Source organism: Pinus tabuliformis, chromosome 6 (genome assembly GCF_031772625.1).
Source record: "Pinus tabuliformis cultivar Carrire ecotype Pingquan chromosome 6, CPIR1, whole genome shotgun sequence".
NCBI lineage: Eukaryota > Viridiplantae > Streptophyta > Pinopsida > Pinales > Pinaceae > Pinus > Pinus tabuliformis.
In genome coordinates, this window is record NC_142292.1 from 139,558,190 (window position 1) to 139,574,838 (window position 16,649).

At 38.6% G+C, this 16,649-nt stretch overlaps 1 protein-coding gene across 1 annotated transcript; it reads left to right on the forward strand.

The window, feature by feature from the left end:
• The first annotated feature begins 8,415 nt into the window (after positions 1-8,415).
• On the forward strand, positions 8,416-9,057 carry LOC149257753 (ethylene-responsive transcription factor 1A-like). Its single transcript, XM_089387203.1, has one exon. It carries the CDS (start codon positions 8,416-8,418, stop codon positions 9,010-9,012), a length of 597 nt encoding a protein of 198 aa, XP_089243329.1. The 3' UTR covers positions 9,013-9,057.
• Positions 9,058-16,649: the final 7,592 nt, after the last annotated feature.

Genomic DNA, 16,649 nt, shown 5'->3' on the forward strand with positions numbered 1-16,649 from the left:
CGATCTTCCAGATATCAAAATTCCTGACAACACCATATGCAGATCATGTCAGTTTGGAAAATAAACCAGGACTAAATTTCCAGAGAAAGAAGGATCAGCTAGCATGCCTCTTGAGCTAGTACATACAGATACATGTGGTCCATTCAGGAAAAGAACACCTAGAGGAGAGGAATACTTGATATTATTTATTGACGATTTCTCCAGGTTTGTCTGGTTAGGACTTATGAAGCACAAAGATGAAGCATTCGAAAAATTCAAATCCTTCAAAGCCTTGGTTGAAAATGAATCAGGTCACAAAATTAAGTGCCTCAGATCCGACAGAGGTGGGGAATTTACTTCAAATGAATTTCTCGATTTTTGTGATGAACATGGGATAAGGAGAGAATTCTCTACAGCTAGAACTCCTCAGCAAAATGGAGTTGTTGAAAGAATGAACAGAACAATCCAACAAATGGCTCGTGCTATGCTTGATGAATCAAGAACTCCCGCAACTTTCTGGGGTGAAGCTGCACATGCTGCGGTTGTTATTCTCAACAAAACAAATGTCCGGGTGAACAGCACTCAAACTCCTCATGAGCTTTGGAGTGGCAGGACTCCTTCGGTAAAGCACTTCAAAATCTTTGGGAGCAAATGCTATATCAAGAATACTGATGAGCAGCTTGGCAAACTTGAACCTAGAGCAGATGAAGGCATTCTTCTTGGCTATTCTCCACATAGCAAAGCATACAAATGCTACAATAAAAGACTTGGCAGAATTGTTGACAGCATTGATGTAGTGGTTGATGAGAAGGGATATATTCCTAGGCAAGTACATCATGAAGATATAGAAGAAGATGAAGGCTACCCTCAAAGACAGAATAATGAAGAAGAAGAACCCCAAGGAGAACCTCAAGAAGAACCAGAGGAGCAGACAAGAATAGAAGAGAAAACTCCATCCAGATATGTTCAGAAGAATCATCCAGAATCTCAGATTGTGGGGCAGAAAGAAGCAGGTGTACAAACAAGAAGAACAGTTGCAGAAGCCTCAAGCTATTTGACATTACTCTCCTCTACTGAACCACAAAATGTGAAAGAAGCATGCAAAGATGAATGTTGGGTGAAAGCAATGGATGAAGAACTTGAGCAAATCGAAAAGAACAACACTTGGGAGCTGGTTCCTAGACCAAAGGATAAGAATGTTATTGGAAAAAAATGGGTCTTCAAAAATAAATTGAATGAAAATGGAGAAGTAATTAGAAACAAAGCCAGACTTGTTTGTAAAGGGTATGCGCAGCAAGAAGGAATAGACTTTGAAGAAACTTTTGCTCCTGTTGCAAGACTTGAGGCCATCCGAATGTTCCTTGCTCTCTCAAGTTTTCAAAACTTCAAAGTATTTCAAATGGATGTGAAATCAGCCTTTCTGAATGGAGACTTGGAAGAAGAAGTGTACATTGAACAGCCAGATGGGTTCATTCTTGGAAATGATCCAAATCTTGTATGCCGATTGAAAAAGGCTCTCTATGGTCTCAAACAAGCTTCAAGGGCTTGGTACTACCGGTTGGACAAATATCTTCATCAACAAGGTTTCTCAAAAGGTTCAGCAGATAGCAATCTGTATATAAAAGTTGAAAATGACAAATTGCTAATACTTGTTGTGTATGTAGATGACATTATTTTTGGCAGCAATGAAGAAGCTATGAGTCAAAGCTTTGCCTCGGTCATGCAGAAAGAATTTGAAATGTCCTTGCTAGGAGAACTGACATATTTCCTTGGTTTGCAAATCCAACAAAAGGAAGGAGGAATCTTTTTATCTCAAACCAAGTATCTCAAGCAGATTTTGAAGAAATATGGCATGGAAGATGCAAAACCAGTATGTACACCCATGGTCACAGGATGTAGTCTCAGTGCAAATGATGAATCTGCAGCAGTACATCAACCAACCTACAGATCTATGATTGGAAGTTTACTATTGACAGGTACCCGACCGGACATCATGCATGCGATTGGAATAGTTGGAAGATTTCAGGCAAATCCGAAGGAGACTCATCTTCAGGCAGTAAAGAGAATTTTCAAATATCTTCAAGGGACTCAAAATTATGGCTTATGGTATCCTAGAGATACATATCTTACTATTCATGCTTATACAGATGCAGATTGGGCCGGAAGCGTGGATGACAGGAAAAGCACAAGTGGTGGTGCGTTCTTTATGGGTTCCAGACTGGTATCTTGGTTCAGCAAGAAACAGAGTTCCATTGCCTTATCTACAGCTGAAGCAGAATATGTTGCTGCTGCATCTTGTTGCACCCAACTCCTTTGGATGATGCAGACTTTGTAGGATTTTCAAATCACTTGTACTCCACCAATCCCCATCTTATGTGATAATACAAGTGCAATCAGCATCTCAAAGAACCCTGTTATGCATTCAAAAACCAAGCACATACCAATCAAGTACCATTTTCTCCGGGAACAAGTGCTTGAACAGAAAGTCAAGTTGGAGTATGTTCCTTCCAAGGAACAAGTTGCTGATATTCTCACTAAACCATTGCCCAGGGACACATTTGAATACCTCAGGCAAAAGCTGGGGGTTGTTGATGCATCATCTTATTGTTGAACATCTTCTTATTGGTGGTACAAGGCTCAGGGGGAGCACATAATGCATTGTTGGCATTATGGAGAAGGAGATCTTGGAAATAGCTGCAATATGTCTCTATCTCTTTCATGGTGGATTTCTGGTTATTTGTTGCAAATCTGGAGGAGCATGAGCTAAGGGGGAGCATACCCTTTGCCCTTGATGTCAAAGGGGGAGAATGAAGCTGAAGCTTGTAAGGTTGAGGTTGCCATCAAGTCCAAAGGGGGAGATTGTTGGCATTATGTTATCTGGTATGACTGTATGTTACAGATGTTGTACTTGATGGCAACTCCAGTGGTAAGGCTCTCAGTTTGTTGAAAAATTAAGAAGGACGCAGGCAATCGGTTCAGAAAGTGCGTCCCCGCAGGTATACCATGCAGAACTCGCGTCCAGGGACGCCGGCCAGCCGTTCAGGGGGTGCGTCTACCCAGTGCACACATTTCAAGGCAGAGAAAAGCACGTGGGGGTTTCTTGTGTGGTATCTAGCCGACGGTTTTATGTTTCTATGGTGTCGGCTCGTGGTATTGTTCCATGTTTTGAGGAGGAGCTTGCCTATATAAAGCAAAGGAGTTCATTTGGATTGAGCAATTGTCTTGGGTTGAATATCTTATTTGGTGAGATCTAGTCCAGATCTAAGAGGGCGAATCTTCTAATGGACTGTGATCTCTATGGCGCATGATCAGATCTGTAGATCTGACTGTTTGGGTTTGTCCTGAAGCCTTCATATCATTTATATCTAAAGGGTCGCAGGTTCAGTGAAGGGAAAGTGCGCCGGGACGCAGGTACTGTAAAGGGCAAGTGCGCCGAGACGCAGCACAATAGAGAGAGACCTGCGTGGGGATGCAGGGCGATCAAGGTTCAGGTGCGTCTCTGAAGCAGAAGGACGCGGCGCGATAGTGTTTTCAGGTGCGTCTCTGTAGCGAAAGACGCGGCGCGATAGTATCTTTGGGTGCGTCCCTGAAGCAACAGAACGCAGACCAGTCAAAGGAACAGTGCGTGGGCACGCAGCGGAGCAGAAGGATATCTGCGTGTGGACGCAGAGTAGCAGAAGGTTAACGACGTCTAGTCGCAGGCCACAGAAAGAAAAACTGCGTCTCTGTTTTAAGATGTTCTGTTGATTGAATTTCTCTATTGATAAGGTGTTCTGGGTTAGTTTTGTTGTTGCTGATCTGATATCTGTAGTGATCTATATCTGTTATGTACTTGTTGATCATCTGATGCTTTATGAAAAGAAGTAGGGGGTTGTAGCTCCCTTCCAGGAGTAGACTGGAAAACGAGAGACAGAGAGAATTGTAGCTTTCTGCAGGTTGCAACCTGCGTACTGGTAAAGGACTGCACCAGTACAAAATCATTGTAAAAGAAGTTTCTAAATTGAAAGAAGATAGAGACATATTGCAGCAGGTGGTTTTCACCCACATTGGGTTTCCACCTTACATCTTGTGTTCTTTGGTGTGATTATCTGTTTTTCATGCTCATTATTTTATGGTACTGACATGCTAAAATAATTCAAAGATCAAATAAAGAAGATTTTTTAAATTGTTGGAGATAATACTGATTCACCCCCCCTCTCAGTATTATTTCCAACACTTGGGGGATCCAAGTAAAGCCTTATTGTTTTGTATCTGTTGTGTGAGGCTCAAATTGAGCTCATTGTTGTAAAACTCTATTTTGAAGACATAATAGAGAGGTCACCACTAAAGGCTGGACCAGGAGATGTAGCCCAGGAGTGTTGGGTGAACTCCTTATTAAACTTGCTATGTTTATGTGTGTTGTCTATTATATTTCTCTTACTACTTCGTTGTCTATGTATTTCGGAATCTTATCGATCCATGGCACAAAGTAACATAGGCAAATCCATGCACATGAGTATGTAATACCTTAATAATTGTCTTAGATCTCTTTTTAGATCATTTACCCTCGCGTGTCTCAAGAACATGTTAGAAGGAATTTCCACCACATGATGATGACTTTGACTGGGATGAAGCTACTTCAGCTGAAACAAAGACTCTTGATTCTCATCCCGCACCCCAGATTCATCTTTAGGATTCAAAGTTTGGTCTTAGTTCAGTACTTGATGTAGAACATGTTGCTATTGGTCAACTGGTAATGAAGTTTAAAGCTAAGATACAATTTTTCTATGATGATGCAAATTTTTTCGTGGAGGTGAAGTAAGGGAAGGGTCTGACAAATCTTGATCCTGACATAGAACTTGGGAAGCTGAAATAGAGATTTGATATATGGAAAAAATACTTCAAAGATTGATTGCGTCACACTAAGATAATTCTGCAAAGGTAGGGGAGTGCAGATTCTGCTGTAGAAAGGGAAAAGAAGAAATGGTGGGGAAAGAGAAGCAGCTAGCAGAGTTATGATGCTGTCTCAGAAGCATGGAATCTATTATCAATTTTCAAATAAAGAGGGAGCATGGGTGAGAAATTTGTTATGATATGTTGTACTATTATTTGCCCTTTTGTTGTCTGCCTCGTACAGTAGAAACTAGTGTGGATTCACCTATGGCTTTGAGACAAGTTACCTATCTCCAATAAAAATGAATTTCTCTACTGAACGCAGCTAAAAAGGTTATAATGTTGGATAATCAGCCCTAACTTCCATTGACTCTGATTGATGGGTTCAAACAAGGGATGAAGCACAAAGCATGGATGAGAAATGCCTCAATACTGTGTTCTGCCAGCATTTGTGTAACTCTATACACACTAGAATTAGTGTGGGTTTACTTGCAGGTTAAAGAAATTAATCACATCTAGAAAATGACAAATAAAATCACATTTAAAAGAAGCTAACAAGATCTTACCATCTAAAGGCGAGTTCTTCACGATATTGGTTGCAATTTGGTCTTCATCTGACACTGTGTCAAAGTTGGCAACCATAGCTGCAACTTTTGTCCTATCTTACAAGGCCCCTCAATTTCTGTGTATGGATAATCTTCCACCGTTTGCAATCCACCAACTTTGAGAGCATACTAGTACACATTTGTCATTAGGCCTCTGTTGCATCCTGAGTCACAGTCATCATGAACTTGTAGCGAGCAACTCTTGGCATGGCCACTGACTATAAGTTACAAGAAAACTAGATTTCAAGAGTTCAAATGAGATTCAACCGCAAGAACCTGAATTTGACTAATTCTTGAAGGCCTTAGTATATCGGAGTCACTTGTACCAAGGACGGTAGAAAAGAAAAAAGGAAAAGCCCCAATTCTATTAGGGTTAGTAGCAAAGCACCAAATACAAATGACAGTACAAAATGCGAATTTTCGGGAGGAGACAGGAGGAGGGGGAAAGTTACAGTAACCACCTTGATTTGAGGCAATTCTGTGTAGCAAGAAAAATGGTGTGGTAACACAAGTCATTGCTGTAACAAACTCATCCTCACTTCCAGTGCAAGTTTTGGATTTCCCACTGCCTACGATGATGATATGATCTGATGGATCTAATGTATTGGATCAACGACGCAAAATAATACACAGTGGCATAAAGGGGAGTTCAACCCAGAGGGAAACACCTTACGACGTAATTATCATAAGATTCATTTACATAATCATTTAACTTTCTGATCATGAGTATGTGTGGCTATAATTGGTAAATTCCCTACAATGTTATTTCAATGTCTCAACCACTTCCAAAGTTTATTTCGAGGTCTCCAGATTGTGATATGATTTGGTATTTTTGTTTTCCACGGGCTTTAGTGCATTTGGTGAGAGAGTATTATGTTTTTTCATTTTATGATGATTTTAAACTCATTGTCCTAGGTAGTGTATTTTCGATGATATTTCTTTTAAAATTGATTTTTATCTATATATATATATATATATATATATATATATATATATATATATATATATATATATATATATATATATATATATCTATATATATAGATATAATCAACAATCTTTTGTTAAATAAAATTTGTTTATATATGCAATTCATTTCAAGATATATATGTCCTATAATTTATAGCCCAAAGACTTCTTGTTCCTATAAAATAGACTGTCAACTTTAGTCTAGATATACACCTATGCCTGTTAGTCATGACTTTTATGCACATCATGAAGACTTTCTTATAATGAAAACCTTATGACAAAAAACAAAACCTCAAATGTCTAAAACATCAACAATTATGTATGGGGCTATGCAACATAGGTTTTTCCTATTCTAAGTTGGATCACATTACAAAATTCTGTGAAAGAGATCTCCCTCGATGGTTTGTTGTATCCCTCTTTGAATAAGGCAACAATTACAATATTATGTTCGATGTAAATGTGAGAAGAAGCCAAACATTGAAATCTGTCAATCAACATATTAATATGATTCATCTAGTTTATGCGTTGGATTGCATCTTCACCTAGTTGAAAACCACTTTGGAGTCTCCAAATACATCCATAGAACTAATTGACAGTCACCCCAAAAGTGCTATGACCTTAGCTCGATTATTGGAGCCTATCCCATTGTTCCAACTTAAGTGATAAAATGAGCTAGGCTTCAATAAAATGAAATCCCCATTGCCACAGGCTGAGTTGCAAAGCGTCCTATCAAATGTACACAATATATATAGTTGACTATTCTAAATAAATATAAGACTTTCATTTTTCAATAAATTAGATATAATCATTAAATATTTTATGCAGTTGAAATTGAAATATACAATCCAATCCACAAAGCAATCTTAAATAATCTCGTATAATATTGAAAATATTAATAATGGTTTATAATATTGAAAATATCAAGACTACCATCCATCCATTCATACAACTACAATGATAGTGATATCCATTCAAAAGTTAAATTATCCATAATCTAGATCTTTTCCGATAAGCATTCTAATTCTAAACAATAACCCCATCAAAATATATATTATTAAATCAAATTAATATTTATTCACTAACCATATTAATTAAAATATTTTATAGCGAAAAATAATTTTCTTTCTGATAATAATATAAAAATAATAAAAATCTTTATCATAAGCCTAATTCCACTATGATCTAATTCATGTTATAAATTCCATATATAATAGACTAATGTATTTCAAGATTTTCTATTGGACGATTCTAATTTTATACACATTATTAAATAATTAATTAAATTTCGACGCTGATCGTTTATTCTAAATTTCAATGCCCCAAAAGAAAGCTAGAGGGGTAGTCACCACAACTTTGGGTGGTGTTGCCATTCGAGGGGGCAGAATATAGAATGCCGTGCTCATTGGAAACTTTGGATGGGAAAGATAAAACACTGGTGCCCTGTATGAAGATTTGAAGTGGAAGGTGACGCAAAAGTAGTTTATGATAAAATATTCCTTTTTTCTTTATTCCATTCCAAATTGACATTATCAGGAAATGGTTTGCTTTATTCCATTCCAAATTGACATTATCAGGAAATGGTTTGCTTTATTCCACTCCAAATTGACATTATCAGGAAATATTGGTGAGTAGTCAAGTAAAATGTGCTGTATTTCCCGCAACGTCTGGAAGGAAAGAGAAGCCCATGTGTTAGAGAGGCATGTCCCATCCATCTAGAACAACCAGTACGACCATGACGAAGCAGACTGTGACAAGGAAGTTGACGAAGACGACGATAAAGATCGGTCATGTTGAATATATAGAGATGCATTTATCCAAGAAAATGTCACGCAACTACGCATTGGCACTGGTACAATGTACTTAGCACAACCAGACATTGAAATGAATTATTTATGTTCTTAACTTACGCACATCTCAATCTACCTGAGACGGAATAGAAATCAATCTATCTGAATCTGGATATCGTTGTGATTGCCGAGATACAATTACGATGGATGCTGCAGAGGCGAGTCTGAACATGAGTATGTTGGAGTTGATTCGCCACCATTTGCTGGATGTGGAGGACGATATCAATATCATAGATATTGGAAGAAACTCATCTTCAATGTCTTCATCCTTGTCCTTCACCACCGGCAGCGCATGCCAGAATGGCAGCAGCATATCAATATCAGAGGATGATAAGAGCGAATTTACCAAACGAGACTACTCTACATCTTCTTCTGTATGCTCAGTTAGAAGAGTAGAGACGACTAACGTAAAGGCACAGGCACATGAAGAGGAGAATAGAGGGATGAAGAAGAGCTGCGCCAGACACTACAGAGGAGTCAGGCGGCGGCCATGGGGAAAATTTGCAGCTGAAATCAGAGACTCCGCAAGGAAAGGGGCGAGGGTATGGCTGGGCACTTTCGACACCGCCGAAGAGGCTGCTCTCGCATATGATCGCGCTGCCTTCAGAATCCGTGGATCCAGAGCTCTCCTTAATTTCGCCCATGGCTTTAATTCTAACTCGGAGAATGGATCGCCCGAAGGTCACACGGCAAACAAGAGGAAGAGAGAAAACTGGGACAATGGGGTGGCGGAAGGTTGAGCGATGCATAGGCCGATGGTCACAAGGCGCACAAGGGGAAGAGAGGAAACGGTGACTATGGGGTGGCGGAAGGATGAGTATTACTTTTGATAATGATTACTCTATTGTTATTATGCATATATGAATGCATTTTTTTTCAATATCATGTTCGAGAATGTATCGTTGAGATTGGTATAACTTGTACATACCTTAAGTTCTTAACAGTTTTATATTGTTATTATGCATATATGAATGCATTCCTTTTCAATATCATGATCACGAGAATGTATCCTTGAGATTGGTATAATTGGTAAATACCTTAAGTTATTAACAGTTTTATATTAATGTCTATTACTGCCATACACAACTGTTCTTGAAGGAAACTGGTGTAACTAACGGAATCTGTAGATAATTTTTTTTTTGGTTGTGGATGGTTTATTTTTTTTCATTTCTGATATGATTCCTTCAGTGTTGACTCACATCTTCACTTTTAATCTTTATTTTTCTTAGAAAGATAAGGGAGGAAAAGTATAAAATTTTAACAAACTTCACACAATAATACGAGTATAAAATTTTAACAAAATTCACGTACAATAATATGAGCTGTTTTTTTTCTATTGATCAACTAAATTTGATTTGATTACAATGAATTTATCATGCGATGTTTATACTTTTTTTTACTAATGACTCACTTAAAATAACTTCAATATGCAAACATACTATATTTGATTTTTCCCAAAATAACACTAAACTCCAATTCACTCACACTTGACTCAGTTAACTCATACTCCAAATTTGGATTGCACTTAACTCAGTTTGTCTCTTCATTAGATATTACTAGCTCTTCATGTTTGAGTTATGACTCAACATAACTCAAACATGATTGAACAATGTATGCTAGGGTTAGAATATAAATTGACTCAATCATCACCCAATAATGCATGTTGTTCTAAGTCTCACCTAGTTTTACAATGACTCAAAACTTTTACAATTTTGGATTTTCTTTTTCGTTTCTTCCAAATTTTATATCCTAGAAAATTGTTTCATTCTTTGTTTTTTGTTCTTGTTGTAGACTCCATGTTTCTTTACTTGTTTCTTGTGCAATGTTTCTTTGACTTGTCTGCTGAAAAATTTGATCTTGTCTTCTACACCTTTCTCTTCAAATATTTGTTCAACCATGCACTGCTACCATCATATTGCATCTTCAAAATGTCTTCTTTTATTTGCTTCTTGTGCTTCATATTTCTGAATTTCTTTCTGCCATATTTTTTGATAGCATAATCATATCTCTTCTTGACTCCATTACTGAAAAATGGTTTTAATGTATTTTTCATTGTTTTCATAAACTTCCATATCCTTCTCTTCACTTTCATCATCAGGTGATGTTGCATTTTTCTTGTAATTTGCACACTCAAGATCATCATTCACCATTTCATTCAATTATTTTATTCCAGTTGTTGCTTTAAGACTCTAATGGTGATTCTGAGATGGTTGCATGGTGAGACTTACGTGGCAGCTGGCCCGTCCTTGGTCCTTCTCGCGCTAGCACACACCGAGGTTTGGTGAGGGTTTAGGGCGCCTTCAATGCGCATTTGGCCTGAGGTTGGTCTCTTTTTGTATGAGCACGACGTCTATGGTATGGCTCGACTTGGGCTCATTTGTGTTGTTGTTTGTCTGAGTTATGCTTTCGTTCCTCTGTGGCTCGTCTAGTTCGGCTCTGGAGGAAGATGGATCTATATTGCCCGATATCCTCTTGGTTCTTCTCTAGTTTTAATCCTCTATCGTTTTCTAATTAATTGAATGTTTTTCGTTGGACCTGGTGGCTGTTTGTACACCTGGTTTTCCGTGGAGGTCTCAGGTTTGGTTTGTCATTTTGGGTATGCCTTATTTCGACTGTCTGTGAATGATTCTTTTACAACTTGCCGGTGATGTTTTCTAACTGGGTTTTGGTCACATTTCACAGGCCCTCCGCCTGTTACTCTCGTCGATGGCTTGGCTTCTTATTTGACAGGTAAAATTCCACTGTTTCGCCTTCCTGTAATTTTTATTAATGAACTTTCTCCTGGTGAGCAGGATGTGGTATCATGGTACTTCATCCGTTGGTTGCACTCATGTTGGGGTTTCAACTCGTGGCTCGGTTGTGGAGTCCGACCTCCCCTTGAGGTATTCACCATGGGTCAAGTTCCTTGTTTTTTCTCTGGTGTTGTCATGTGCTTTATAGCTATGCTTCCTCTCTAACAATCTTCTTGTCACTGTACAGGTATCCCTCTCCTCTTTGCTGTGGCTCCAAGGGGCTGGCTCTCGGGAATGAAACGTTGTAGTCTCTTCCTTGAAGATTTGGGTTTGATGTGCTTAAATCAGGTAGGGTCCTTCCTTGACTGGATCTGCAATTGCATTTTGGTTTTGGGCTACAGTTGTTTAACCCTTGGGGTTTCAGTTTATTGGTCTGTCAATACTTGGTTGCCTCTTGTGCAATGAGCCCATCCTATCGATTTTGTTTTCTATTCTAGAAATGTGTTTCGGCTTTCTGTTGTTGGTTGTCGTGTCAGTTGTTTTGTCTGTGTACTGCTTTGGTCTATCTGGGTTGTGGAAACCCTCCTCAATCTATCTCGTTTGTATGAAGGACTGTTGGTTACTTTTTTGAGGGCTCTATGTCTCGAGGCCTCTGTGGAATCTAGAAGTTTTGTCCTATACTTTTGTGGACCTAATGAATATATATATATATATATATATATATATACTGTAAATTTCTAACTTAAATCGAATAGTATGTATTTGGTAATGTACCTGGATGGTTTGGTTCTATCGTACCTGATCTTTTCAGTCTCAGTGCGCAGTTTGAATGTTAATCACACAATTTGTTGTTTAATTGCTATGCATAGTAATTTGTACTTGTTTCTTCTGAAACAATGAATACTTGTAAGCTTTCTTTAAATTCATTAAAAAAAGAGAAAATGTTTGAAGTTATGTTGTCTTTCCTTTTTTTGCCATCTAGATGGCAGCAACCCCACTTCTGATTCTGAGTTGCCTATTTATGCTTGTTGGCAGCCTCATACTGTTGAGGAACCACCCTCAGTTACATTATAATTATTTTCCAGTTTCATTCAGTTTCATTTCTAACTTATTTTAAACAAATCTTATTCTAACTACTATTCAGTTTATAAATAAAAACATTGGCTATAATAGCCTTCATTTAGAAATAAAAATAAAACTAACTGAAAGTGAACTTAATCAAAACATCTTGTCCAGTTGTCGCCTCCCTAGTCAAATGCTCTTGCATTAGGATCCCAAGGTGAATGAATCTCATGGCTTCTATCCTTGAGCTCTTCAATCGATTACCCAACACTTTGAATCTGGCTTGCATCTAACTAAGAACTGTCGTCAATTAGATGATCCTCCCATTTGACCAGGTACTGTAAGTATTCTTTCCGTCGAGTCCACCTGGTCACCTTAGTATCCAAGATTTGTTCGATCTCTAGAGGCTTGGATAGAGGCATCTGTTTGACCCATGACTCAGTCTCTCCCTGGGTGTCCTGTGTGTGTTCTGTCGAACTGTCCTACACATTAGTAGTAATGTAAGGGTATAGATCCGCCACATTGAAGATGGGTGAGATCCCTACACCTGCAGGTAGTTGCAGTTCATATGAATTTGCAAAGAACTTTCGCAGAATCCTGCAAGGTCCTATTTTTTTTAGTTTCAGTTTGTTATATTCACCTTTCGGAAACCTTTCTTTGCGTAGATGTGCTAGTACTAGGTCCCCTACATTGAATTACACTTCCCGTTGTTTTAAATCTGCCTTCTGTTTATCCCTTTGGCTGCTGCCCTATAATTTGGATTTCACTTGTTCATGAAGTTCGCTAATCACCTTCACGAAGTCTTCACCATCAGCACTCCTTTGTTCCAACTGACCCAAATCCCATAACTCATGCACACCACGGGGGTGCATCCCATATAGGATCTAGAAAGGACTTTTTCCTGTACTCCTATTGAGTGAATCATTATAAGCGAACTCTGCTTGTGCGAGTATGTGATCCCATTGTCGTGAATTTTCACCAACTAGACTATGTAACAGATTCCCTAGACTTCGGTTCACCACCTCAGTCTACCCATCAATCTATGGGTGATAAGTTGAGATGAAGTTTAGTTTGGTATCTAGCTTTTTCCACAAAGTCCGCCAAAAATGACTTGTGAACTTCACATCCCGATTTGAAACAATAGACTTCGGAAAGCCATGTAATATGAAAATCTCTATGAAGAAAAAGTGTACTACATGTGTGGCATTGCTGGTATTCCTACAAGGAATGAAATGCGCCATCTTGGGGAAGTGACCCACCACCACCATGATTGAATCGAACCCCTTCTATGTTCTTGGCAAAGCTAACACAAAGTCTAAACTGATTGAGTCCCATGGTCTATCCGGAATAGGCAGGGGTGTATATAATCTTGTATTTTGACTGTGTCTCTTCGCAAGCTAACACATCTTACTCCTAGCCACAAATCTTTGTACGTATCTACGCATTTTCGGCTAATAATAGAAGTGGCTCACTTGATCCAAAGTCTTATCAATGCCAAAATGTCTAGCTAAACCCCCACTATGTTTTTCCTGGATTAAGTTTTCCATCATTGAACATTCCGGAATACACAACTATCCTTCCCTAAACAACAATCCTTCCTGTATGTTATAGTCTAGCCATGAACTGTTGTCTCTCAACAGCAGAACCTGGCAAGCTTCGTATGCTTCCTTAAAGTCTACATCTGTTTCATAGAGATCCTTAAGATGCTTAAATCCTAACACCTACACTCTGCTTTCCTATAAAATCAAATTTCTCCCGCTTAACGCATCTACCACTTTGTTGGCTTGACTGCTGATGTGTTTCGATACAAATGTAAAACTCTGGAGGTACTGCACCCACTTCGCATGTTTATGGTTCAGCTTGTTCTATTGCATAACATACTGCAATGCAGAATTGTCTAAAAAAAAAAAAAATCATTCGCCATCAAGTAATGTCTCCAATGTTTCAGTGCTTGGACCACTGCATAAAATTCGTTGTTGTGAGACATATACTTCTGCCTACTCTCATTCAACTTCTCACTAAAATAGGCCACTGGCTTGTCCTCTTGGCTGAGTACTGCTCCAACGGCTGTCCCACTAGCATTGCAACGAACTTGAAAAATTTTGTTGAAATCTGGCAACCTCAAAATTGGTCTTTCAGTGATCTTCTTTTTCAGCAGCTGAAAACTCTTTTTCGCTGACTCCGTCCAATGAAAAGGTTGATTTTCCTTTTTAATGGTATCCACCATGGGTGCACAAATCCCACTAAAATCTTTTATAAATTTTCGATAAAAACTCACCAACCCATGAAAACTCTACACTTCAAACAAACTTCTGGGGGATGGCCAACTAACTATGGCTGCAACCTTTTCTGAATCCATCTTTAATTCATTTTCTAAAATCACAAATCCTAAATAAATCAATTCTTTCTTAAAAAAAGTACACTTCTTCAAATTTAACAACAATTTGTTTTGCTGCAACTTTTCCAGGACATACCTGACATGTCGGAAATGTTCTTCCTCCATCTTACTAAAAATAAGGATATCATCTAGATATACAATCACAAACTTTCCAATGTATTCCTTTAGCATCTCGTTCATCAATCACAAGAATGTGATGGGTGCATTGCTCAGTCCAAATGGCATGACTAGCAATTCATACAGGCCTTCATTGGTCTTGAAAGTTGTCTTCCATTCATCCCCTTCACGAATTTGAATCTGGTGATATCTGCTTTTCAAATCAATCTTCGAAAAATATGTCGCTCCACTAAAGCATTCCATCATGTTGTCCATCCGCGGTAAAGGAAACCTGTACTTAATAGTGATCTTGTTAATTGCTCGAGAATCAATACACATCCGCCATTCACCTCCTTTCTTGGGAGCTAAAACAGTTGGGACCACACAAGGACTTAAACTCTCCCGAATCAACCATTTAACCAACAACTCCTGTACCTACTTCCTGATCTCTTCATTGTCCTTTAGACTCATCTGGTAAGCATCTTGTTTGGTAAACTAGCCCTTGGAATGAAATCAATATGGTGACTGATACTCCTTTTTGCTGGCAATTTATTTGGTAGATCATCCACCACAATGTCACTAAACTCCTTCAGTATATCTTGTATCTCCTCAGGTAAGTCAGTAATCTTAGTATGGATTAACACCACTCTTGGCCTTCGCATAATTACATATTTTACCTTATTATCTCCAATCTACTGTAGAAACTCCTTTCCTCCTAACAATAATTCTTTTGTTCCACCGTTTTCTGTTGTATCCTCCTCTTTCATGGGTACTAACATATGCTTTATCCCATCATTAGAAAACTTGTAACAATATGTCTTCCCATCGTGGACAACTTTCCTGTCATACTGCCATGGTCTGCCCAAAAATATATGGCACACATCCATCAGCATGATATCAAAAGTTACTTTATCCTTATACCTACCAATGTGAAACTCCACTTTGCACTGCTCATCAACCAGTAGTTGGTGTCTTTTTTGTAACCAAGACACCATGTATGGTGTTGGGTGCTTCAATATTTTTAAACCTAGTTTTTCTACCATTTCAGTGGCTACCAGGTTTTCAGTGCTCCCACTATCAATAATAAATTTGCAGCATTTCCCATGTGATTACACACAATTCGGAATAGTGCTTTTTGCTGTATCTGGTCAGCTAACTCTTTACCCAATTTCAACAATACCTTGTTTAACACTAAGGGTTCTCCAGTTTCAGGCATGTTCTCCACTTCTTGTGGCAGTGCTTCTGCTTCTTCCGGCTAAGCAACATATGCTCCTCTTTGCCCTGCTTGATCACTTTCAGGACATTCAAAAGACCTGTTGTTGAGCTTTGAAATTACACCTCTCCTACACATTTTCCCAGACTTTTTCCCCTCACTAGTACTCCATAAGCTATCAGAAATCATTGCATATTGATTCTAAAAGAGCATTTAAGTGGTTTTCTAACTATGTTTTTGTGTCTGTTGTTTGACTTAGATTTTGCTCATTAGCTATGGAATGCAGCCACTTTCCATAGCTGATTCAACTTTCTACAGTTGTTTTTGTTAAACTCTAGGTTGGAGGTGTCATTAGGCAAAACGGGACACGTGGGCAGATCAGGAATGACCTGGACATGGATCAGGTCTTATTGGTTCAGCCGGATTCAAGGAAAGCCGTGGTCAACGGTGGTCAAGCGGTGGTCAAACAGAGGAATCCTATAGCAAGAAGACTCTGTTCTCAAGCACGTGAAGGATTCATAGCCATTCCTAGATCCCTGGGGTCATGTTGACAGTTGTAGACTGCCCCACAATGTGAATCCAATAGCCACTTTTGATAGATTGAATAATCTCGGCAACCATTATGCTAAATTCATGGACGCTATCTTTTACGTGTCCTCTGTTCAGGTAGTTTCACAGGAAAACAGTTATGAAGCTTTTGTTATAAATAACGTGTTTCCAAATGCATAGTTTAGTGTTTTGTGAATGTAATTTCGTTGTTAAAGTTTATTGTGCCGTGACATTAGTCCCACTGTGGTAACGAGAGGATTATTCCTCTATTTTGAATTATAAGAAGACTCTGTTTTTATATGATTGCGTGCGTGTAATTTTGGATTG

Excerpts from the sequence above, each read along its gene's own strand:
- LOC149257753 (XM_089387203.1), top strand. The coding sequence starts at position 8,416 with ATGGATGCTGCAGAGGCGAGTCTGAACATGAGTATGTTGGAGTTGATT.